The sequence below is a fragment of the Aphis gossypii genome, chromosome 3, assembly GCF_020184175.1.
Source record: "Aphis gossypii isolate Hap1 chromosome 3, ASM2018417v2, whole genome shotgun sequence".
Lineage (NCBI taxonomy): Eukaryota > Metazoa > Arthropoda > Insecta > Hemiptera > Aphididae > Aphis > Aphis gossypii.
This window is the reverse complement of record NC_065532.1, coordinates 8,709,947-8,737,234: the sequence shown is the minus strand read 5'-3', so window position 1 is coordinate 8,737,234 and position 27,288 is coordinate 8,709,947. Positions and strand designations below refer to the sequence as shown.

Below are 27,288 nucleotides of genomic sequence, written 5' to 3'. Positions count from 1 at the left end.
AATAGGCTTCAACATGAATACATCACAAGTTTTTCAATGTGTCCTTTCAAAAAATAGAAAATTCTGATGTTTAAATTGAATTATTACCTGGATTAAATAGTTTTAGGTTACGGCATATTTTTGACACTGCTATGTAGCCATTATTATCACTGAACAAACCGATAACCATTGCTGAAGTTGTCTTATTACTGGAAAATTAAATTATATATAATTTGCATTTTGTTTGCATATTGTATATCATTCAAAATATTTCAAAAAAAAATAATAAACACTGATAGAAAATATCGGGGACATCAGGACAATATACTTTTCCGTTACAACACCTTTACCTAAAACAATTTAGGATTTTGAAATTAAATTTTGAATTTTAAATGTGATTCAAAAAGATCATTCGAAAAAAACGACAAGAAGTGTATATTGTTATGTTTTGTTTTTATCATTGGAATTCTACCGTCGGTATATCGATAATAGTTTGATAAAAAAATGATGCGCAATAACATTATATCGTAAAGGTAGCGTTTTATATTTTATAGTTGTTCAATTAACTAATAAAAATGAGTGTAAAAACACAGGTGTTTTATATTCAAGACGAAAATAAAACACATCAACTCGTTATAGGACATCGTTTTTGGAAGGCCACTCGTCGGACTCGAATTTCTAAAGTAAAGCCAGACCAATAATCATTGCATCCGCCACGGTTTGGACGTGGCCCCGTCCCGTGATCTCCAGCTGTGATAATATTATTATTATACACACGAACTTTCGGGTGACGGGGAAACAATCCGTATACACACGGACACAGCGCACGACCCGCAGCACGTCATACGTCGTGCGCACTTAAATTATAGACTACGTCGTAATTATAGAAAATTTTAAGAATTCTAAGGTTCTCGGAAAAATAAAAACCACTTGGCCAAAACGATTCACTAATATTTTATTTTATAAACGTACGTTTCGTCGCGAGTACGGGCGCCGTTAGACAACTCGATTATAACTCGTAGACAAGCGTTCGCTCGTATGATATAATATTATAATATCATAATTTACAATATCAAGATTGTATAAGTATACGCCCGTGTTACTTATTACGCCGCGTTGTGATATTTTATGTCGGTCTTACACCCTCCTCCCCACAACCCCGGGGCCTAAACACGATAATAATAATTATGATAATGACGCGTATAATACGTAATATACGTCGTAAAACATTGTAACGCGAACGTTTTTTTCCCGGTAGTGACGATAATAATAATATAATATCGTCCACAGTTTGATCTCACTGTAATATAATAGTCTCCTGAACTGGAGTTGAAGCTGTACGCCGTAAAACGACGAGCGCAAACGCATAATATCGTAGCGAGGATTTCGCCGTCAAACGATCGTAATAGGGTATAATAATATGCTCGCGCGCGTTATAAACTCGGGACGAGAGCAATTCGAAGCGACTGTGCAGCGTAGGTACTTGGTGTAACGTGGGCGCCGAAAGATTAAAAACCGGCCCCGATAAAAAAAAAAAAAAACAGGACGCACCGCTACGGCGTAAAGTCTGTCTACTCACAAAGGCTCGCCGCACACCGCACACGTTGAGGTTAGTATAAAATGTTTTTTTTTGTCAAGCATATTGTCTTATGTCGTTTAAAATCGTTTAAACGGTTGTGCCCGTTGTTCGCACCCACATACGTAGATATAAGTTCGTTTTGGGTCGTCTTTTGAGTAGTCTGCCGATGGCGAGTCAAACTCGAAATCTACACGTCAAAAAAATAACGCAATCGACCAACGCGATTCGCGCGTGATTAATGATTCGCGACGACTGTAGTAAGTCGTAACATTTATTTCGATCGGTTTCGGGATGACTGCGCAGTTGTAGAACAATAATATAACAATAAAGACGTTATTTTTATTGCTCGCATCGTGAGTGCGCCGATACTAGTCGCAAACGGGTACATGCGATCGTCCGCAGACGTCACGCGTGTACTACACTCATGATTGTGCAAGTTTCGTGAGCCATTTCTAGGAGATTTACGGTCACTTTTACACGCGTTTCGAACACTGTCCAAATCTCGTTTAGACAACATACTACATAATTTATTATAAATTATATATATATATATATAAAGGTATACGTATAAAAGCTCGTTGTCGCGAGGGTCGTGTTTGTAGCTTTGGAAATAACTATAAAAAATCCTATAATCGTGGACGACGACAATATTATAATAACGACGACTGTGGGTGGAAAATAAAATGAACAAAACAGCGCGCCTCGATCTCGACGGTTCCGCAAAACAACCTACGTCGGGGCGCGTGTTATCCGGGAAAACGGCGCACGCGATACAACATTGTATTGAGTGTAATATTATTTTTAAACAAAAATCGGAGCTCCAACGACCGTTTTTAATATCGATGAATTTAAATAACCATACGGGTTTTTACCGTCGAAAACATAAAAATATAATGCTACATTCATTATATACGGTCAGACCATATTAATCTTACTGAAAAAATACATAAACCGATTGGAAATACTATAAGAATAATATAATAATTATGAAGGTCTAAGTGAAAATGAATCTTATTTTAACTTTGAAGTCTCTCAGCAGAAATCCGTTTTATATTTAAACGCACAATATCCTGTCGTTACTTAAGTCCGATTTCGTTTATGTTTGTTAAAAACTACTATTTTATGGTAGTTTGGTTTGGGATCGATTTGTCCCGAAAATAATGAATTACATGAAAACTTATCGAGAAAAGCGGCTATCCTAATAAATTTAAATTAAATTTGAATCTTTTTTACTTTTCGACATGTGTAAGTATTATACATACTCTAAAAATGTTCGTTATTTCCAGCATTATAATATTTTATTATACCCACATAGAGAATTAAGAAACTCAGTGGTTATCTTTTTATTAATATTGTGTGTATAATACTATACTATAGATTATTATTTATTCCACATAAAAATATTACATTTTAAGTTAAAAAAAATAGTAATGTAATCGTATATTCGTATGTTTTTGCTATATTCACAGCATGTTATAATTTTCGAGTACGAATAAATAACATTATTTTTAGGAAAACGATATCGCCTTTTTTATTTTTACTACTCATACTAATGCTTGGCTTGAATAATACATATTTTTAGATTTTGATTATATATTTTGTGGGTTTTTAATGCATATTTTAATGCTTCTTTTGATGTTTACAAATGCTTTAAATCCCTAACCCTGAATTTATAATACACATTTTATTTTATATTTTCATATTGGTAAAACTTTATTTATGGTAGCATTTTAATAAAATGAATTGTCTTATTAAAATGTCAAAGACATTTTTTTTGGGCCTTTATATTTCATTATAGCTTTTGGTGTACCAGGCTGACTGGTAAATATGATTATTCTTAGGATAAACTCGATGAACCTTATAGTGGTTTTAACTAAGTGCTTGTGTAGTTAATAATTTAAGCTGTACCTATTAAATAATAAAAATATGTGTTTATCAACAGACAAAACAGTTAACACTCGAAAAAAGCATCCACTTAAATATTATATGAATTAAGTATGCAGTATTCGGATCATAATAGTTTATTAGGTACCTACTATTACACACATATTAGTCAATAATTAATAACTTACTTACTTATTTATTTATTTTTTCAGGTGTAGTATCAATGGTTTTAATAACGGAGTTCAAAAATATTGTTTTTAATAATCCACTGCATTAATATCATAGTACCAAAAACAGGTTAGTACAATAAATATTATAATACTATTATATTCATTATATTATATTATATAGTATTGATTATGCGTCAGGCCCGAACTCCAAAATATAGTTTAATATTTTTGAGAATTATAATTATACACTAGTATTGGATAATGAATTCTCCAAACAAAATATATTAAACACAACATTTAAATTACTGTTTTTTGCTTAAATTGAAACAATTATATAAAATGATCGTATATAAAAACAGTACCTATGGGATAGCTTTCAGCGAATATTGTAATTAAAAAGATATTATTTTATTTCATTGGATTATTAAATACTCAAAAGAGAACGCGGTATGAATTTATAATAATCAATATAGTAAATCTTTAAATATTGATTAAAATCGAGGAACAGATCTTAGTATAATTTCACATTTTACTGATTTAGGTTAAATTTATGATTTAGGTATACCTGGACATATTTTATACTAATTTAATTTTGCATATATTTTACCTAAGTATAAATACATATTTATATGTGTTTTGTAAATATGTATTATGTACCTATACGTTTTATAAATACCTTAACAATGTTTTTTTCCGATATGCGTGTGTTTAATTTCTGTTTTATTCAATTTTCTGTGTTTTACTATATCTAGCGTCGTAGTATCTTCGCAGATCAAAATTTTGTGTTGTTACTGAAAATATTGTTATTTATTATTATTTTTTTTTTTTAGTTAAAATGATTAACATTTATAATTCAAGTAATAAGGTAGCTGCGTGCTTAAATGAATTTCTAAATAAAATAGTTCAAAGTAGGTACAGTAGGTAGGTATATTACATCGTAAAATATTTTTAATTTTTGTTCTGATTTACTAAACGACAAATATTTAGTAATACATTTTAATATATCTATTTTACATATTTTTCAATAAAAATAAATGTACATATTTTTATTTAATATTACAAAAAAATACAACCCCTAATCTTCGCTTATAATGCTCGCAGTGTATAAATTATGAACTATAATCTTTAACAATATATATGATTATTATATGAATCGTTTAAATATTTAATGACTATAAAGATCCTGAATGACGTCAACGACTAATCAAACAACTGACAAATAAATATTAATACAATACAATATATACTTATATAGGCTTATAGCAAGAATGTATATACAATATACTATTTGATTATAAAACGTATTGCTGTATAGTGCGGAAATGTCGGACTCGTGGTGAGCGAGTGACTGTGTATATTATACGTGAATATGCATATAATATGTATGTTTGTGTACAACGCGGTGCACTTGTTACTCGCCGGTATCTCGCGTAGTAGATACAGGTACTACAGGTGGTTTCAGTTTCCCGCGAAAGGGTTGAACGGTCGATGAATGAGATTTCGAACGTGTTCAACCCTTTAACTGATTTCATTCATAAAACGTTATGTTTGCTTTATACCTAACTGCATCATTTATATTATTATATGGGTACCGATATGGGCCGCATTTCCGCGTACGCCCCGTTGGCCGCTGACTATATATACGCGTATTATTATAAATTATACATGGATAGGCCCTGCAAACGCGCGTCAAACGTTAAAAACCCGATATTTGTATCACTGCCAGGAATTGATAGTAATAATATGTAATAGGTATACTTATATTATAGGTATAGTAAACGTACTAAAAAATAATGATTATGATGATGATGATGATGATGATGATGATAGTGTATTATTACCGAGTAATTTTCATAATATCTAATTGACATTACAAATATTAATATTTATATTATACAGTGCAGCTAATAAGTACCTGCAGAAGTACTTTACCTTGAGATTAAGATACTTAAGATAACTTTAGATTTACACAATAATTCACGCCCTTTATCCAACTAAGTTGAATTAGTGGTGAAGAGTTCATAAAATAATATCGTTCGTAGACTTATAATAATATACTTAAAGATAAATCATTATCAAAATCCACACCACTAAACAATATTTTGTACGTATTATAAAAAACCTATATATATGATTTTAATCTTAAAATTTAGAAAATCATTAAGAAATTACTAATATTAGTGCATAGCAACTACTTACAAATAGGGCCTACATATATGGCGCATGTATTAATTGTATATTTTTTTCGTTGTCTGATTAAAGTGGAAATGGTTTTAAAAAATAAAACAAATTACCTATCTAGTTTTTGCATGTCTCACGAAGTTATCTATTAAATGGAGTCGCTGCAAATATGGTTAAGAGCTTAAAATTGAGTCCATTGCTGCAATTCTTAGATATATTCTTGATATTTATTTACTTTTTTTACAAAGTCAAAATATCTAGGAAAACGCGAAGTCCCTAGAACAAACCCATCAGTTATCAACATTGAAGTAATAAAGTCCTGCAGGTATATTGCACTCACTGATGCACTTCCTTTACAAAATTCGTTAACGTGGCAATTTCGTTTAGGAGTAGTTATAGATGATATCCGCGTAAAACGCGAAAACCACGCACGCGTTACAGGTTTGGGCATCTACACGCTACATTTCCATATACACTACCAAGGAGACCACGTGTCGACGAACGACCCGAGTCTCGTAATAATAAATAACACAAGTTATGCACAATCGTATATTTATTGTATTAAACCTACCTGTCACGAGGTGCATAATATATCACAATGGTAAGATACTATAATATAAACCGATGATATATTATTATTATGTATCGGCGGTATTATCACACGATATCATATACGTAATATACGCGCGTCGTGGACTCATAGATTGTCGCAGAACACACCTGCTACAATGGGCTCGAGAAGTGCACAACAATCATGCCTTAGCGTAAAGGTACACTTTTACTACGTATACTACGTACTATATGGTCAGCGGGGGTGCTGCACGTGTGCGCTGTACAGGTATGGCGCGTATAGTATAATGCGTGCAGCATTTATTATATTGTTGTAGTGACGTTTTTTTTCGCGGGCGCGCGCAGGTGGTCGAAATTTGTTGAAAACAATTTTTTTTTGGTGGGAAATTTTCAGTCGAAAAGCGCGGGCCCGCAGATGTTTTGGGCGCCAAAAAGACGGCCAACACAATGGACATAAGATTTTGCCGCGCCGTCTTCACGTGCCTGTGGCGCGCCGTATTGTACGAGCATTGTACTATAACCTTATATACAATCGGCGTGTGCGTGTGTAGGTGTGCGGGTGTGTGCGTGAGTCTGTGTCCCGCCGAAATGTGTCCCTTGCACGTGCGTGAACAATGGACCACGTGAAGATGACGACATCGGTCCCGCCGAAACGTGTTATTATATAATACCCGTAAGAGCCGTTCACTCGTCTTGTGAGAACTGCAGCAGATATCACAATAAAAGAATACATTATACCTTTGCAGCAAATACACTGCACCAGCGATATGCAAGTGCAATGAGTATAAAACTGCTACACGTGGTTATATCACGCGCAGGTATCCTTATGCGTATATAATATATTATAGTAATACAGGCGAGGATCTAGAAATCACAAATCCCCCCATTTAAAGCCCCCCTCCGGTTTATTATCAAAAAATGATAAATAAAGATTTTTTTATAAATATTTTTTAAAGTAATTTTATTTTATATAACTTAAAATACGGCCGAAAGAAGGGGGGATAAAGCCCCTTAGCCCCCTCAGATCCACGCCTGTATAGTATATAGTAATATTGTATTATATCTCGATCTATCTCGTTTGGATCACCTATAGTGTAGTTATCAAAGTCAAGTAAATTTAACGAGATGAGAAAAATAAAACCTCAAACACATAAGCGGAATGGGCATTTTTCTCAGATTCGCGTTTAAATCGTCGTCGATGACGTATACTGGCGTATACTACGTACACAATAATAGTCTATAATAAGGCGGCGCGAGCAGTATGCTGCAGTGTGTGCAGCAGTGGCGGGGGAGGTGAAAAATCGCGCGCAAACAGTGGCGACGTAGAAGTAAAAAAAAAACCCGCGAGTCGCCTCCCACACACCACTACTATATAATATATACGCTATACATAATACATATAGTAATATCGTGTTCGTAATACAATATATACGCGCGCGGTGAACGCTTCTTACTACTACTACTACTACTACGGACGGTATATTATAATATATTGTTGCCGCCGTCGGGTGCGGCGATCGTGCGCGTGTGAGCGCGTGTGAGAACGCGGGCGCGCGCTGTCGGCGGGTCGCGAGCCCGATCGCGCGCGCGCGCGCCCGTGGAGATATTTATTTTACGTGACGCTCGTGCTACACACAAGACGCGACGTATATATAATATTATTGTTGCGCGCCGCAGCGGTAGCGGAGCGGACGGGCGAGGGGAGGCCGCGCGCTACTATATACGAGGCAAACCCGTACCGTGGGAACCGTGAGCAGGTGTTCGGCGACGACGGCGGCGGCGGATACATAATATATTATAACGTGCGCGCCGGTATCCCGTCGACGGCACAAGTCACGCGGCGCGCCTCCCCGACCCGCCCCGCCGGCCCCGGCCGACGACGGTACCGCGGGGCACGCCGCCGCCGCCGTAGCTACCGCCGCCTCCGCCGCATAAATCTTTACCGGCACTAATTTACGCGCGCTCGACCGCGCTCGTGTGTAGTGCGTGTGGTGTATACTCTACTTTCTTGCAGCGTTGTTGTTTTGTTTTCGTTAAGTTTTTTTTTTTTTTTTCTAATTCTCTCACCCTCCGTCTCTCCCCCCGATAGGCGCACTGAATAAATCGTTTCACATACATATTATTATTATTATTATTATTACATGCTGTATATACAGTCGTTTTACGATCGAATTATATACGTCAAATTATGCACTTACACACACACGCACGTATTATTATTATTATTATTATGTTCGAAGAGTAGTAAACACATTTTTTTTTCTACGCATCAAACCCGCGTGATCCTGCGACTCCGTCGTACACAATATTATTATAATTTACACGTATATTATGTAGACCAAATATTATTATTATTATTTATTCGTAATTTTCGTTGTCGCGGCTACTGACGATGTAATTTCATCGTCGATATTATAATGCGTATATTATACGCTGCAGGTTTATAGGTTAAACACACACGTATAGTGTATATTATATTGTATTTAATCAATTTTTTTTGTTTTACGTATTAAATAATAGAGACGTCGCGTTTTACGCGGGTTTATACGGTCCCCCGGAGGCCATAAGCCCATAACCCCTCGAAACAGTCAAAACCACACCGTTATACTGCAGACGATGTGTGATCATAACATCATTACCTACGTCGTATATTTTAGTTATATTTTCGATGTTTTATGTTATATTTTCTACTTTCCGGTCGTGCCAGGGCGATTATAGTGTAAATAATAATAATATTAAAAGTTACAACATAATATCAGTCGTCCTACACGCTGCGACACATAGGATCTCATAGAATACGCGTATTGAATAATTTAACGTCACACTCATTGCGTCGCTGCAGATATCGATCGATTTTACTTTATACGTAGGTATACGAGTACATTTGATTTCTATGTATAGACGATTATAATAATATTATTATTTATTAAGTACCTACAAAATATACTAGAAACCAGTAAAATCGAAAGTCAATAAAGAGAAACTAATCGCGTTTTCATTGCTCCTATTCGAGTTTTGCGCCATACATCATGTTTCGTTTGACTAACCTTATAATGTAGAGTATTTATTACTGTCAAATTCTCGATCAAATGATTCGTCGGATCGTCGGGATGAATGTTTTCGGACGCTAAAGTGTGGTCCAAAATCTGTAGCAGCCACCAGACGTTTATAAACAAGTTGCTATCACAGTCGTACACATCGATTGATATTATTTATGCACACGCATGTCATCGTATATACACCTGAAAGTAATAAATACATTATTATTATTTAGATGGATGTAACATAACTATCAACTATTTCATGTCGTAGATTTCAAATGACTATTTTTAACATCTAAATGACTTAACGCGTGTACCTAAACACTAAACAGTGTATATAGGTACGCTATCAGCCAGCCGCATTTTATTACGTAAGTTGTAATATATGTAGTGTTTATACATTGAATAAATTTCAACGATTTTATCAAATTAAATTTAGTATAGTTACATAATTATCTAAATGTTCAATTCGAAGTTTTGTTTTTTTTTGAATTAACATTCGATAATTATTCATTGCTCAACTGGCATATGTACAAAAAAAAAATCATAAAATACAGACTTGATACGCATTATTGAAGCAAAATGCTTAAAATTAACCTCCGAAATATGCAAAACAAAATTTCATCCATGAACTATAAATTCCTAACTTCTTTGAAACGTATTTATATTTTTATAAATATCACTTGACTACGGTTTGCTACATTCGGTATCAATATGCAAATGCTATAAGTCTCAAACGGCCAAGCTCTGATAATAATATAATCGTCAGCGTTATCTATAGTCTAGACGAATATCCATTATATCGTATGGTATGCGCATATTATAACTCGTTTAGTATAATCTGGTGGTGGACAATGTTGCATATATATAGCAGGTTTTATATTTTTAGTCATGAATGTATGTTATATATTTTACTTAATAGGTATTAGGTACGATATGCGCGAGTTGTCATCATTCGACAATTATTTTTGTTGTCAATGATATGAATCACCATTCATTAGTCGTGTACGAGCAACTAACAAATTTTAATTTATTATGTAGATGATGATTTGGCCAAATATTGGGGGATGACGCACCAATACTGTTGCCAGTAGTGATTTTTTTATGTAATTATTTAAGTATGGTTAATGTTATTTTAATGAACCATAATGTCGTTCGAAATTCAATTTTTATGCATTGAAATTATCTGGTAAACATTCTGTTTTGGAATATGAAATTAAAAATGCTGTATTACGCCGTCATTAAAATAATTAACATAATTTTTTTTTCTTAAAACATGTTATTTTGTTATAATTTATTTCATTATAATAATTATGCTAAACATGTATATTCAAGAAAATATGTATATTTATCTCAAATATATTATATTCGATTAGTATGTATAATAAAAAATATTACATTTATTTTGTTACAAAGATTTACCCGAATCAAAGCAAATTTATTATGATTTTTATTTGATCGTCCAACGAATCTTCGCTTGCTACTGCAGGATAACGATACACGCATTCGTTAAGTGTTTATAATAATATATGAGTATAATGCACCTATACTCAATATATATTTATAGATATAGGATATGTCATTTTGCCATGTTTAATACGCATGTCGCATAGATCATTCAAGTATTACATAAATCATAACATTTTCCGTTCAGTAAAAATTCACTTTATAGTCCATATACTTATACAAGTACTCATTATACTTATAATGTATTGTAGAATACTCGCATAATTATGTTGTTTATAGTTTCCGTTTGATGTATATTATACCTATAATATATACATGTAGTATACGTAACTATATATTATGTATAGTGTATGTGTAGGTACATTATAAAATGAACCACGGTAAATGTTCGGCACGACCTTGTTTTGGAAAGCGATTATAATTTCGATCAAACACACACACACACACATATGAGCTTCTGAGTATAACAGGTACCCTACGGGTATAAAAGTCAAAAAGTAAACTCCGAGACGTGATGAAGTTTAATGTTTATACATGCGTAAATATCACAATAAATATTGGTAAGTATATTTATCATAGTATTATATAATACATTACCGTGTTAAACTTCACCGAAATTACAAGGTTCGGTAAATAGCTTATAATAATATGAATATTTCACAAAATAGAAAATGATGAAATAGGTACCCATTTTCATTTTTATTAATTTACGGGATAATGCATAAATTACTTTTATTTTATATAGAGATACAGTAATCTCAAATATCACTGTAATCTATGTTTTTCTCACTCGTTTATAACTATATACAATATTATATACATACAGTTTTTTTTTTTAAATACCTAACTAATGTATTGTTATACACAAAACATGGGGCTGCGGGTTTAGGTCAAATAATCGTTTTGTCGAGGACCAACCAATGTCATCCTAGATTACGCCTAACTGTGACTGTTTAATGTTATAATAATATGGTCTTGGGTAGTTATAGGGTTTATTTTTCTCCAGCCTGTTCATGGACACGCCGAATGTGCGCTTGCATGCAGCAACACTTCTGCAGCAATCTCCTCATTGTATTTTAATTGTATTATAATAATATTTATTACGTACGGCTCGCTCAAACTGTATACGTATTATATACATAATATTATTATGGAGGTATACGAACTGCAGTTCTTTTCAGTGGATAATTTTCGGTATTATTTTATTGTTTAACGTGAATCTTAAACACACTGCTCACATCCTCGTCTGCATTTTACTGCAGTTATAATACTGATATATATATATAATATCCATTGCGGTGTGTATACGTTATTATTTTACCGTAGATACGCGTGAAGAGATTATTAAGTATTATTGTATAATTTATATACCTGTGTACAATATATTATTATATTATTACAACCGTGTACATGTAGCAGTGTTTATGTATACGGTTACATTCTCCGACCCGAGTCTAATCGTCGCACGCACACCCTTCACAAAACCCTTTTTTGGGATTTTTTTTTTTGTTGTACTTAACCGCTACGTTGTCGTGTAAATGATGGTATAATGTAACGTTCGTGCTGTGATGTAATAGCGTATAGGTAATACGTACCTTCCTGTATATATATATATATATATATATACATGTATCTGAGTTGCAGCATACCAAATAATATTATGTATATAATAATAATAACACTTGGGTACGCGCATCGTTATATTACATTACATAGGTATAATAATATGAGCTACCTGGGAGTGAGGCGACGGTAGTGGTAGGGAAGCAAAATATTTGATAACAAAAAAAACGACTTTACACGATTGCTATTTTTTATGTGTATATATACGAGTCTACTCCGCACTTAACGCCCTTCCGCGCGCCACCTCCACATCACCCTAAATAATCCTACCGTCTCGACCGCCCAAATCCGCACCTTCGTTATATTATTTATTTAACAACAACAATAAATCGTGTGTGTATGTGTAGTGTTTTCTTTGTTTTTTCCTCTTCTTATTGTGATTATCATACTATTATCGTGTCTGGTCGATAGCAGCTCTGTTCGAGAAGCAAATATTTTAGACACTCCTCCGCGGACCGAAAAAAATAATAATAATAAAGATAAAATATTATTTTTATGAGATATACGCCCGTTATTGTAGCAGCAGTTTTATAAAAAACGCCTCCACTCTTGTAATGCGCATGCCAAATACAAAAGTATTATGTATTTTATACATAATAGGCTGATTATTTTAATTTCCTAATAGTAAACATTCATTACTTCGAAATGAATTAACGTTTTTCAGTATATATTTTCTTTGTAAACAATTTATAATTTCCACTAAATGTTGTTATCTTTTGTCGCATACGTTACTTTTTTTAATGAATAAATGTGTTTTTGATTTAATATTCCGAAGCAGAAATTTTTTGATGAGAATCTCAAACATTAAACATCGGTTTTCGAACGAGTTTATGAAAATGGTTGATTATAAGTACTTATAACTTTAAAAGATTGTGTATTTTGTCGTTTAAAAATGAAAAAATCTTAAAAAATAACTTTTTCAAAAAATGTCGTTTTATGACAACTTCAAATCACGTATAAAAAAAATAAATATATTTTCAATAAAAAAAACTCAGCATATAAAATACCTACACGGTTACACCTATGTGTTCAGTGTGTATACGATATGACATTTGCGTATATTATATATTAAATGTGTCTGTTTTTCACAGCCTCCATAAATGCTCAATTTATGGTATGCGTAGTAGTCACGGATAATCAATGAACATAATGATATACGTAAGGCTACCTATACCTAAATAATTTTTGCGTTCGACTTGGCGTTTCTGCTATGTGCACGCGACCGTCGGTCGTATATATATAATATTATATTATATAAAAATAAAACAAAATGCGTTTTCTCTTGGTCGCGATTTTTATCTCGCGATAATATTATATTGTATGTTCGTCGTACACGTTATTATAATGAAATATTTCCTACGCACGGGCACTATTATAGCCGTACTTATATATACACAGTTGCAGATAAACTATGCGGCATACGCAAGCGCGATTATCTTTATACTCGCGAGCGACCGAAGGACGAGTTCTCGATAAGCTTCTCGTTTTTTACCGCGTTTGGAGTGTTGTTTTATTTATTTATTTTTATTCTCTCGCATAAAGATTGAATAGTATTATTGCGATTTATTGTGAAGATAATTATTATTCTGACTCCCGGAGTTGGCGAGTGGGCACGCGTGTATCGTGTATACATACCGTGCAAAAATAAAAAACGGACGGTCGATCGACTCGACACGACAATCGCCGCGACTATTGCGACGACATATTTGATCACGTATATAGTTTTGCCGAGTCGTAAACCGAATAACGGGCATACTATAATATGTATTTATGTATAATATATATTTATATGTACTTACAATTTACGACAGTGATGTTAAGAGGACGCCACACCGGCATGTGTTATTGTCTCCGTGGTTTTACATGCGCGTACAACATATAGCAAATTTTCGTTCAGCGGGATCGATTTTATGCAGTTAGCTTTAATACTTGAGTGAATTTACCTGTTATCAAATTTAAAGGTAATAATATTATCTGGGATATTTTTATTTTTTTTGTTAACTATTTTAACATGTCAATATATATTAAATTAATTTACAGTAAATATAAATATACTTAAAGAAATATCTTCCTTATCAGTTGTCTAATTAAGGTTTTCTAGTAAGATGCTGTGTTCTAAAGTAGGCGTGTTTTTGCCTATAGGTTTAAGCGTTTATTATAATGTAAAATAAAAAGTGTGTTATAGTGAAAAGTACATACTACAAAGTTATTATAATTCTTATTAGAGCTTTTTAGATTTTATGTTAGTTTCTCTGAAAGTTTTTATATTGGTTAATATTAAAATGGTTAAATTTATCAATAATTGTTTTACTATAGGTAGTTATTATAAGGTAAATAAAATAATTATAATATTTGAACTTTTGCCAACCCCCGTAAAAATAATTAAAAAACTGCTTGAATAACAATTAGTATAAATGTAAAAAGTGTTTCTTTTTATAATAGTTAGAAACATAAAATTTGCCTTTTAAATTACTGCCTTACAGTTGTTTTTATATTACATTAAATACTTTTTTTTCATTAAACAAAAATCTATGATTCGTATATTTATTTTTTAAATATTAATGTGTTTGGACTCAATTATATGTATTAAATACACATAGGTTAGGTTAGGTATATATTTAGTTATTGAGTACGAAATTTGTAATGATTATGGTATTCAATGAGTATATGAAATTAGATTAATAAAATCTGAATGATTTGTAAATGAAAGAAAAGAAATTGAACCGAACATATACATTTATAATTAATATTCGTATAACAGTGGTGTGTTATAGTAGCATAATTTAAGGTTTTAAATAAAATAGGTAGGTTTGTTGGTCGGACGCGAGTAAAGAAATATCGGAAAGTTAGACGGCAAGAGGTTATAGGCTTAATATTTATGTTATCAATTTAACAATTTATAAAATATGAAGTATATATATATAAGTCTGATTTTGTGTTTCTCTAGGGATTCAAGATTTAAGCAATTAAGTGAAGGATTATATGATAAATGGAAGGTATTGGGTATATAGTATTAGGTATGTTATACTAATTAAAATAGCTAGAAAACGTAAGAATTTATTTCGAGCTTTTTCCAGAGACATATTTAGTATTCGTGAAATTACTATCATTGTATGCCGTTTTATTATTTTTGAATGACATTATTAATACTCGAGTAAAAATGTCACTTGCTACATTAACATAATAGTGCATACAATCTCTTAATTTAACGCCCGTGTGATCAGACGACGTATCGAATTACACTAAAAAAACTGCGTTGTGGAGACGACGGTCTACCTATATTACACATAATAATATATAATATGCGAACGGCTCCGCTTTCTCTATACTATACGTGTGCTCGTGTGCATACTAGCACGCGTGTTTGGCGAAGACGTGTGCGTAAACAATTACGTCACGCGAATCCCATTCAACACTAACATATATAATATATATACGATACATCCTTATAACGTGCGTTGTATACATGCGGCACAGTAATCGAGGACGACAAGGACACCACCGCAATATAAATATATCCGTCTTAAGTTTCATTCACAATTCTGGGGTGAAGTCACGTGCAGCCGAGTCCGATCGTAAACATAACATAATGCTATATGTACCCGAAACGAACTCTTTGAAGTCTCTTGACTATAAACTTAAAAACTTCTTAACTATTTATTAGGTAGGAATATGTGTAAGATTCGGTCAATATTTGAAATATGTATGAATAAAATTACTGAAAAAAAAATGATTTAGTTATAAAAGAAAACGGTATTATTCAAGAAAATATTTACTAAGATACCAAAAATTTAAAATCGTTATAGGTAAATATGTTTAAATTTGTCGAATATAATCTACATTTTTTTTTTGTAGACATATAAAATAAAATATGCGAAAACATGCAAATTAAAACTACATTTAATTTCACAAAACAACTGCATATCTTACTAAATAATATTCTACAACCATCTAATAATAATATCAAATAATATAAAGGGGACCGCTGGAAAGTGTTTTCGACCTCGGTATGGCGGCGGTGTTGTTGTTTATCGGTTTTTGCAAAAGTATTCGTTTTACAGGTGTAGGGAACAAAATTATTATTATTATCATCAAAAGGTCCCCCCAAATTGTATTCACGTACGTCATCGTACCCCTCGTGGTCCGCGGAGTCGTCGTCCCCGCAGATCGCTATTTTATTGTACCCGCGAAACACTTGCTGCCGTACGCACACCAGTGGGGTGAGTACCTTCCATACCTGCTTATATGTAATATGTTTATAATAATATGCATTGACGGATTGGTAGAATTCGCGGCACATTCCGTAAACGGTTAGTCAGGTGTATATATTGTGTTTTGTAAGTACGCGCATAATAAAGTGCATGCGTCCTTATATCGTGTTCATGTACACACATTGTGTTGTGTTACGATTGTGTTATTATAATATTATATACATCAAGCGAGTGTTTCTCCGGACCTCGCCGAGGTGGTCAGGACCGCAATAACAACGGGTGCGCGACCGAACACTGTATATAGTGTATAATACACAGCGGTAAAAATATTATAATATACGCATACCGTCTCGTCGATATAATGTGTAGGTACGTTATGTATAACGACTATAGCGCGCGTTATTGGGGCCCGTCTACCAGCGAGAAAGGAAAAAGGAAAATCGAAAAATATAAAAGAGTTGTTGTGTGCGCGCACACTATACAAAACGCCACAATGATAATAATTATTAATACCATTATTATTCGACTGCGGAGGTAAAAACGCTTTTACTACTCGGGTTTTCACTCGGGTCGTCGTCGTGCCATATGGCAGGTGCGTCCTAGCTATATATATTTATTATACAATATTATGTGCGTTATGTATCGTAAGATACGTGTCGTTCGTAATAAATATTATATATATAGCACACAATATTATATATATATAACCCGTATTGTATATTATATACGTATACAGGTAGGTAGGTATATATAATATATATGTATATTTAGGTAGAGGTAGGTACCTTTGTATATATGCACGTGTGGGGTTACGACGGGTTGTTTACAATAATCATGGGGTTGGAAAACGAAAGGCGAGATTGTGCAGGAGAACGGCTTAACCCCCCGCCTCCCGATCTTCGTCGAGCCAACAACGTCTAGAACTCGAATAACCCCCACCCACTCACCCCTCCTCTGCGAAGCGCGTCGACTAGTATATATATATACACACACACACGTGCAACTTATATATATTATTATTATGTGTATAATATGCCATCGCTGCAGTGTACTACCGATTCGAGTGGTTAAAAGTGTATAAGACGCGACAGGTGATGTTTGGCCAGTATTATTTTTTTTTCTATTTTATATTCGGAGGTGCGTGGGAACTGGTGAACGATCGTCATTCCCACGGTGTATTGACGACGTCGTTTCACCGTCATCGTCCAGATGTGGTCCATAACATCACCTGCCCGTACACCGTTTTTCCTATATACGAGCTCGCACCCCCGCGCCCCATACCGATATATAGCGTCCGCGAAACCACCGCTGCACATACAAACGATGGCTCCTAAATATACAAATGCACCGTATGTGTGTGTGTGTGTGCGTACGATGCGACCGTTAAGGTGTACGGATTTTTATTATTGTTATTATTATTATTATTTATTATTATTTTTTTTCCGATTTTTTTCCTACACGCCACCCCCGCCGATAAACGCTCACTGAACGGTTATTACTTTTAACGCTGAGAACGATGAGATCCCACATGACCTAAAACCACGCCATCGTCCTTGTAGCAGACCGCGCACACAAAAGGACACTAAAAAAAAAATTAAAAGTGTACAATGTATGCGTACGCGTAAGTACGTTACCCACCTACTGCAATATAATATAATATGCAATGTCTATATATAATACATAACCTACCCATACAGTTAAGAGTCCATATTCGATCCTCGTAAAAAAAAAAATAAAAAAAAGAGAAACCGTTTGTTATCGAACCTACGTATAATATACACGCTCGATAAGAAGAAACCAAATTTTGATGAAATAATGTGATGGGGTGTAATGACGTTTCATGCGACTATAATACACACACATAAATATATATATATACATTATTATTAAACGTATACGCGTATATAATATTATATTCACTCTTGGGAAACAGTCGTCTTGTAACAGAACAGGGAGTGTCCAATATGTCATCGATTTGGAATTATAATACATATTTTATTTTATTGCCTATTAGATATTATTACTGTCCTTTGAAATGCAAATTATGTTAAATCCATGTATGTTTGCAGTGTGACGACTAAAATACGATACATTAAAATATAATATTGATGGTATTTCTTTTATAATACCTACGAGATTGTCAACCAGTACAAAAAATCGTACTTTATTTGACTTTAATTAATACTCAATAGTCATTACTCGTCGATATCAGCTGCGTATACAATTCCTAGGCTACTATGAATTTCGTTAGTTTGTTTCGTAATCGAATGCGTCCCACGTCGTCAGCATCCACGAGACCAAATTAAATTATATAGTTATATATAGCGGATCAATATATTGACATATAGTTGATCGATAATAATTAATTGTAGGCGTTCGTTAATAATTTATTATGCCGTTATAACTACACAGGGTTATTCAAAATGTATGAATTTCATTATATGTTACAACCATTTTATTATCATTCCTATATAAATATTTGAAATAGCGAAAAATGTAAAGTTTATTTATATGTAGATACATCTAAAATTATTTGTAAATTTTATATTTTTCACAATATTTTAGAAAAAGTTTTGAGAGTCGACTTTAAATTTCAGATGAGAACATATAATTGATTAGTAAACATAATGTGAAGAATTTTTTTCAATAAACTTTAATAATTGAACAACGTTAATTAATGCATAAATCTACGAGCATGCTTCAAAATTTACTAATGTAGTAATATATATGATATTACACGTATATTTTAAAAATAATGGAACTCAAAGTTGTTTAGACTTGACAGTAATCAATATATTGAAAGGAACACCAAAAACCGGAAATATTGCGATTCACGAATCGCATTGTATATTTTCATATCGTATAGAAATACACGTTATGCGTGAAAAAGTGCAACGTCACAAATATCCGGTCGCCTTTTGAACGATGCACCGGGCATGATTTTTTTCAAAGCTTAATACATTACAATACATTGATAGGTAAACGAAAATAAATTAACATACCAACATAGTATATACATCAACGATCTGTGCAACAACAACATATTCATATAAATAATATATATATATATTATATATACAGGGTGAATGTTTTTATCGATGATCGCCATCCCTAAAAATTCGTAGACTGTACTTACAAAGTGATCTTTTAAACGCAAAACATTTTATTCAAACGTTTTGACGTCTTTAAAGAAAATATTTTTTCTACATAATTTGAAATCATTTTCAATCTTTCTTATTTTTTGAAGAATTTCGATTTTCGATGTCTTATATTAATCTATATAAAGTTTAGAATATTTATAAGAATAGAGTAATGAACTAACGTCTATTAACTTGAATACCTTATTCCTCAGCCACCCTCTCAGCACTCCACTATGCTAATCTAAACTTATTAAACTAATCAACTGTATACTAGTTTAAAATTCTCGGAAATATACTCTGTTTAGGAATACGACAACATAAATGCATGCGATTTTCCAATAAAGTTATTAACTTATTATGCGCAATGTATATTTTTTTTCAAAATATTTTATTGTAATGACATAATACAAAACATATTATTATGTAGAAAAAAAATATATTTTTTTGAAAACATTTACATTTTACGATCTTCGTTATAATAAGTACTAATAACGAATGTTTACTGTTTTTAAAAGAATCGTCCTGCATTGTAATACCTAATGCGATATTTCCTTATTATTCGTTTTTAAAGCATAACGTAGTATACCTACGCGATCGCACGATCTGGACATCAAGTAAATCATATGGATTTGTCGAACGTTTAACGATGCTGCGATTACTGTTCGGACGAACGAGTCACAGAGTAATTGAGTAATATAGCAATATATATGCACCGTGCTGCAATTATTGTAATATTATTATCGCATATATAACACACACTATAAGTAAATTTAGGTATCAAATAATGTGCATAATATTACGCGTACACTGAATATATTATATAGGCATACGCATTACGGCGATAGGCGACGTATATAAATTATACGAATTATTTCAATATGTGCGCACGAAATAATGTTATGCGCTTATAACTTAACACGATATTGTGTTATACACGCGCGACCGATGAACTGTAAGTTGTGACATAATATTATATTATTATTATTATTATACTATGTGCGAGCAGTGTTCCATTATAATATATTAATATATTATATTATGTGGACGTCCGCGTTTTAAATAATCTATGCGAGACTTTTATAAACGAACCGCGTGGACAAGATATAAGTAGAATTATATCGATAATATTATCATAATATGATATCATAATGTATACATTATTATCAATGGTGCGAGAAAGCTGCAGCTAGCGACATTATATAGTTAATACTTAATAATATAGATTATTATTATTTTTTTTTGTTCACACGCTGTGGCGCACGACCGCCGTCCTTGTATCAATACAATAATATTATATTGTAATGAGTAATGAGTGTGCCTACCTACGCGACTCGTGCCCGACACGCGTATAAATTATTCAAGGACTCTGTCGATTCAGCAAAATAATTATAATTGCGTGGTTATTAATAGTTGATTTGTTTTGTATAATTGCGTAATGCTGATAAATGATATTATATGTATTATATTATAAACTGCATTTTAATAATAGCGATGAATTTCAGAGTTCGTTTAAGTTCATCTGTCATGTGTGTACAATATTATCGAATTAGCCAAGTCGTATTCATTGTTAGGAGACATTGGTATGGAAATTAATCAATTACAACTTATAACTTTATATATATATACATAATTGCACGTGTCGGGTTTTCGGCATGAGCCGTGCAGTTTATTTTAAGAGCGATTAAATTTTTTTAATCAAAATCAAAATTTACCTAACAATTTCAAAAATATAAAAAAGCACAATTAATGATATGATGTCGAAAACAAAACAACCAAGAAATTTAAGTGTTGCATATAGTGTTTAGTGTACAATTTATTGGTAATTATAATTTTCAAAAAAAAAAAAAAAATATATTATGAAACTTAACAAATAAAAGCATTTTAATATAGCTTATATACGAGTATGATTTGTTTTTTCATTTATAATTTTATATTACTTAAAAATCATGTTAGATCTGTTATGTTAAGAATCTTAACTTAAGATTATACTTACATTATTTCTACGGAATCTTTTATTATATTATATTATGCCATAAAAATATTTATAATGATAAAATAAAATAATATTATTATTTTTTTTCGGACATTATCGAGTATATGATTATAATATTATAGTGAGATTTAACTTGACCTACTGCCTACACTTTAGTGATCGTGCTCTGACAAAAACAAATACTAACATATTATATGCGGTCTGATGCGGACGCATATAAACAGCTATAAATGCATAATAATTATTGTGAAGACCTAAATAGTTAAGTCGATGGTTACATTGTCGGTTTCGGATGGTCATCGAACTCATAATATTATATAGGTATATGATATGCATTATACAAATAATGTTTATGACTTTATAAGTAATATAAGAACTTACTTGTTCAGTGTGGGTGGAGGATGAGTATTAATTTCCATTTGAATTAAACTATTGTTTCGATGTCTTGTCCATCATATATCTGTATAAAGCTGCAAAGAGATTGAACTTTCTATGATAAGCGTTATTTCGTCGTATTTGAGAGCGTTGAAGTTGCACTACTATACGTCTTGTAGTATTGCAATCATAATATATTTTTATCGTTGCAACTTTCAAGAGTCTGAAAAATGGAACGAGCTTTTCAGTATAAATAATTATATAAATTACGATTCTTTTTAAATTTTAAAATAATAATATAATTACAAAGTATCACAAAGAACCGTAATAAGCCGTTTAGGTTAGATATTGTGATTTTATTATAAATTATAATATTATTATTGTTGTATACAGCAGCTTTAATACAGAAATTTTCTGATCTGAGTGAATGTTTTTATAGACGACATTTTTCGTCTATTATGTAAAGTAAATTTATGTGTTTGTGATATTACGTAAATGTATGCAATATGCATATGTATATGATATTTAAGTTACACTCAAAGTAGATAAAACAGTCACGTGAATATTGAACCAGCAATAGGCTATAATAAAATCAGAAATGCATTATCAGATAATATGTCCTATACTTTCAATTGTTTTGACAACAGGTAGATAAATCAATTCATTTATAATATTTAAAAAGCAAGCAACATAAAATTGATTTTTCTGAATGTAATTTCACTATGATAATATAATATTATGCTGATGTGGCGTCCTTAGTAATGTGAGTCGATTCACGAGTACATTTGGTTACATTTTTGTTTTTTTTTTTTCACGAACAGATAATCACCCACGTTCAATTCGGTTTTGTATAGGGCTGGCCACTTACCCGAAAAAATGAGTTGATAGTTTTTTTATGTACAATTTGAAACTTTGAAAGTATCAATAAAGTATATATTATATATATATAAATTACACTACTTATACATAGAAATGTACTAATATGTATGCGTCGAAATATGGATACAATATAATATAATACAGCATACAGTGACCTACACTCAGTCGTTTTTTATTATAATAATACGTATTATGTCATGATTATATGGATTTGTATTCATTTGCATATTTTTACTGGTCAGCCGTATATTTACGAATACGAAGCACAAAATATGTTTCATGGAAATAACACGTGAATATAATTCAACATTTTACAGTTTTTAGAGTACATTATACAATTTTAAGGTCATATATTTGATCTTTTAATGATATTATTGAGTTACCTCTACCCTATATTAAACACCAATTTTTTGTTTCGGAAATTATATATGCTAATAAATAAATTAATAAACATTTTTGTAACTTAATCGGGCATTTTGGTGTTTAAACAGATATTTTTAAGAAAATAATTTGTGACTGCGTATAAATCCAAACCCGTAATGGCTTGCATGACGTTCGCTGTCCCGCCAAAATCACAATAAAATGAAAACGACGACAACAACAACAAAAACAACAATACACGAGAGTGCGTATATTATAACATTGAAGAAAATATTTACTGCATAATTTTTATATTTCTGTGTTACATGTGCGTACATAAGCTGCAAAAAATAACCCTGAACGCGTACAATACTAACATAATATTTTAAAGTAGGTATAATTATTAATCATAATTCGTAATGCTCGTCGATTAAACGCATCTCCGGACGGACGATGACGCGGCGCAGAGCATGTATACGTGTTGAGAGAAATACGACCGTTGGACAAAGATATCAAAACAACAATAATATTACGAGTATATTACGCAGGAATGAAAACCGATAAATATGATTATTTATTGCATTAACAATTATGTACATGACGAGCAAAATATAGTTTACTCGAGAGAGTTGAGGTTGGATTGCGCGTGACGTCTTTGTGATCGAGCACGATAAAATGTACCTGCGAGAACGATGAGGTACGTATTCAATAATTGATTTTTTATTTTGCAATGGAGAGGTGGCAGGGGACCGATTACTTAAACATATTGTGCCAATCAATTTAGCGTATCCCTTCACAAACTTCAGGCTGATAACTGATGGACGACTTATGGCTCTATTAGAATGATATCAAGAATACGTTTTCCGTTTATATTGTATGTCAATATTTTATTAACAAAAAATATTAGTGTGTAATACCGCAATATATATTTCAAAAAAGTTTATTCGCAGCATTAAAAGCGTACCTAAACTTTCTTTTAGAACAATCACGCGGAACTATATTGTTTTGTATTTTTTTTTTGTTATTATTAATAATCATTATGAAAAGTTTTCTGGTTTTTAATAGCTGATAAAGTGATAACATTTTTGTGGTAGGTACGTACAGTGGAGAGTCAGATCTGCTCACAGAATGTTGTCCGTTATTATTGACGAACTGTACATATTATTTCATATTAGTCGAGCGTTGTATACACATTATACTATTAAATAGAATATATCGGTAAATTATAATGAAAACGAAACATAATAATATAGTAACTATATTATGCATAATAAGATTTTCAAACATATTTTTTCGGGGCGGTCCCTAAACTTACATAGCCGTTAGTAACTCGCGTATATGCCATACGGTGAACGACAATGGGACGTGTGCACGCACACACACATGCGCGTGCGCGCACATACACATGGTACGCTGTATTCTTCGCATACGAAGACGAGGAGGCGGCTGGCTTATATAGTAAGTATATATAAGGTGGCTGCAGACGAGATCAGGACCGCATTCCAATCCGGGACCCGACGACGACGACGGCTACCTTGTGAGTTTTGGTCGCGCTCTCCGAGAAACGACGCACCTGGAAGAACGGGTCTCCGCGCTCCCACGTTATTGTGTAGACACATACGTGTACCTATATATATATATACAACATCATAATATTACATAGCATACAGACCTCAATCAGCCGTTCGAACCGTCGCCAGCGCAGTCATGTGCCGAACATTGAGCCGTCCGCATCCGAAAATGGGTCTGATCCCGAACAGCCACAGCAACGTCAACAACAATTCCTACGTTAACCGTCTCAACAACTTAAAACAAGTGAGTACCTCATTTAATTTACCTCAATTATTGTTTGACTGTAGAATTTATAGAATATATAGAGCTATGACCACCCTCGGCCGATAAATTTCGACTTTTCAATACACGGTTATAGGGTCGCCCGCAAGCGCGTCATAAATGCCGTTTTTTGTATTTATTATTTCTTTACTAAGACCGATTTTTATCGTTATTACAGGCGTTGAAACCGTATCGAGACAACAACGCAAACTGTCTGCGACTGATCACCAGGTCGGCTAGGGTGAACCTAAACAAGCATTGGAAGAGCCTGGAGAATCTGTTTACGGCTGGGCACGACCGTCGTGCAGACGTCAAAGAACGCGCCCAGAACGCGGTCAACGAGATGCTGGAGAATGGGGAGAACGAGAGACCCGCACCGGCGTCAGCTTACACCAATCCGACGGCGGATGCGGTCGAAAAATTGCAACACTTGTACGTTAACGACCCGCGACGACCACACACTTGATTCTTCGTAGTCGGATGTGGGGTGGATGTGGGGGAGGAGAAATCGTAAATAGTTTACCTAGCACACACTACATAATTAATATTATACGTCATTGTAACCGTCATAATATTATGTGTGCGTGCGTATACCTCATGTCTTTCGTTGTTTTTTGATATTGTTATATATTTTATTTTATATTATTTATTTTATTTAACACGCGCACCATCACGTTTTATTTATATATATGCACAATTTTACGCACTGTTTTCGCACTGGTTTTCATCCGCACAATTGCACCGACACGCACGCTTGTACGCACTTTTAAACGCACTCAAACACATAAATAGCACTATAATACATTAAATATAATATTTAATGTTCACTATATATTCGCACTATCGCACTCGTTATATGTATGCACCAATATATTCACATCACACATTAGACTTTAAGAAAAACATTTTTCGTCCGACAAAAGACACTGTACCACACCGCAGGATAGTCCGGATCGATATTAATGTATATACACCTGCACTTTAGAGTCTTTAGACTATTATACACTACACAATACACATAATATATTTTATTAGTTTTAAGTTAATGTCAGCCAGTTATTGGTGACTGCCGATTACAGATACTCATCCTAAACATATTTTTATACCTAATTTGTATGTCTTGTGACGTCGATTAGAAGAAATTAGAATTTAGAATATTATCAAATTAGATTAATAAAATAATATATTGAAACTGTGATTATATCGAATTAAGTTTATATTTTTATATTTCATTCGCTATTATATTAGATATTATTGATGTATTAATATTTTTAATGTTTCGCTCAATTTATTATATTAATTACATAAATATCAAAACTTGAAAAAGTTTTGATTAGACTAAAATATTATATTTTTTTAAACTTTTTTTGTTATTTTTATATTATATTGTTAAAAGAATATTTGCTCAAAAAGGAATATAATCCATCCATCTATGTATTTAGTTGTTAATCCAAACATATTTTTAGACTAACCTTGATGAAAACTGTCACCAAATGTCTAACATCAGACAAATAAACAAAAAAAATAATTGATATATTATATTGTAATTTGTAAGCAATTATGAAAATTAATTTTGTGATAACATTTCTTATGTGTCTTACGTTATAATATATTAATATGTATGAATTTATTATAAGAATATTTTTAATTTTTAATTCTGCGTTTTATATTTTTTTTTTCAATATTTTAAAATCAATAGAATTTGAATATTTCTATTTTTATTGACAACAATAAAGCATTCAGAAAAATGTAATTAATGCGTCCTACTGTTAGCGATATAATATTATGTCTTACCTATAGAAAACCATGTTTCCTATTCGGTACTAATTAAATGTAAAAATATATAGGTATATGCCTCATAAAGTGTAGTCAAAAATTGAAGTAAGTTAGATTATACAGGTCTTCTACAAAAATACATAAAAAAGTTTAATGCAATCAATTAAGTCAAAAGTCAAAACTAAAAAAAATCTAAAAAAAAAAAGTGGGCAAGTGAGTACCGCTCT

General features: G+C 32.5%; 1 protein-coding gene and 1 long non-coding RNA gene across 2 annotated transcripts in view; one reads left to right on the top strand and one right to left on the bottom strand.

Annotated features, from left to right (window-relative positions):
* The window catches only part of LOC126550854 (uncharacterized), a 59,767-nt gene extending 36,640 nt beyond the window's left edge, over nucleotides 1–23,127 (bottom strand). The window contains exons 1-5 of the long non-coding RNA XR_007604897.1: nucleotides 22,520–23,127; nucleotides 22,220–22,436; nucleotides 14,294–14,437; nucleotides 9,411–9,605; nucleotides 88–188 (exon numbers count right to left, since the gene is read on the bottom strand). This is a non-coding gene — a long non-coding RNA (uncharacterized LOC126550854). The remainder of the gene's footprint in view (nucleotides 1–87; nucleotides 189–9,410; nucleotides 9,606–14,293; nucleotides 14,438–22,219; nucleotides 22,437–22,519) is intronic.
* Nucleotides 23,128–23,896: 769 nt separating this feature from the next.
* Nucleotides 23,897–26,940, top strand: LOC114131557 (uncharacterized). Its single transcript, XM_027996805.2, has 2 exons — nucleotides 23,897–25,267; nucleotides 25,464–26,940. Exons 1-2 carry the CDS (start codon nucleotides 25,160–25,162, stop codon nucleotides 25,749–25,751), a joined length of 396 nt encoding a protein of 131 aa, XP_027852606.2. The 5' UTR covers nucleotides 23,897–25,159; the 3' UTR covers nucleotides 25,752–26,940.
* The last annotated feature ends 348 nt before the right edge of the window (nucleotides 26,941–27,288 follow it).

Bases quoted from the DNA above. Each gene is read 5' to 3' on its own strand.
- LOC114131557 (XM_027996805.2), top strand. From the start codon at position 25,160: ATGTGCCGAACATTGAGCCGTCCGCATCCGAAAATGGGTCTGATCCCG. The intron at 25,268-25,463 runs GTGAGTACCTCA...TCGTTATTACAG, and splicing joins GTCTCAACAACTTAAAACAA to GCGTTGAAACCGTATCGAGA.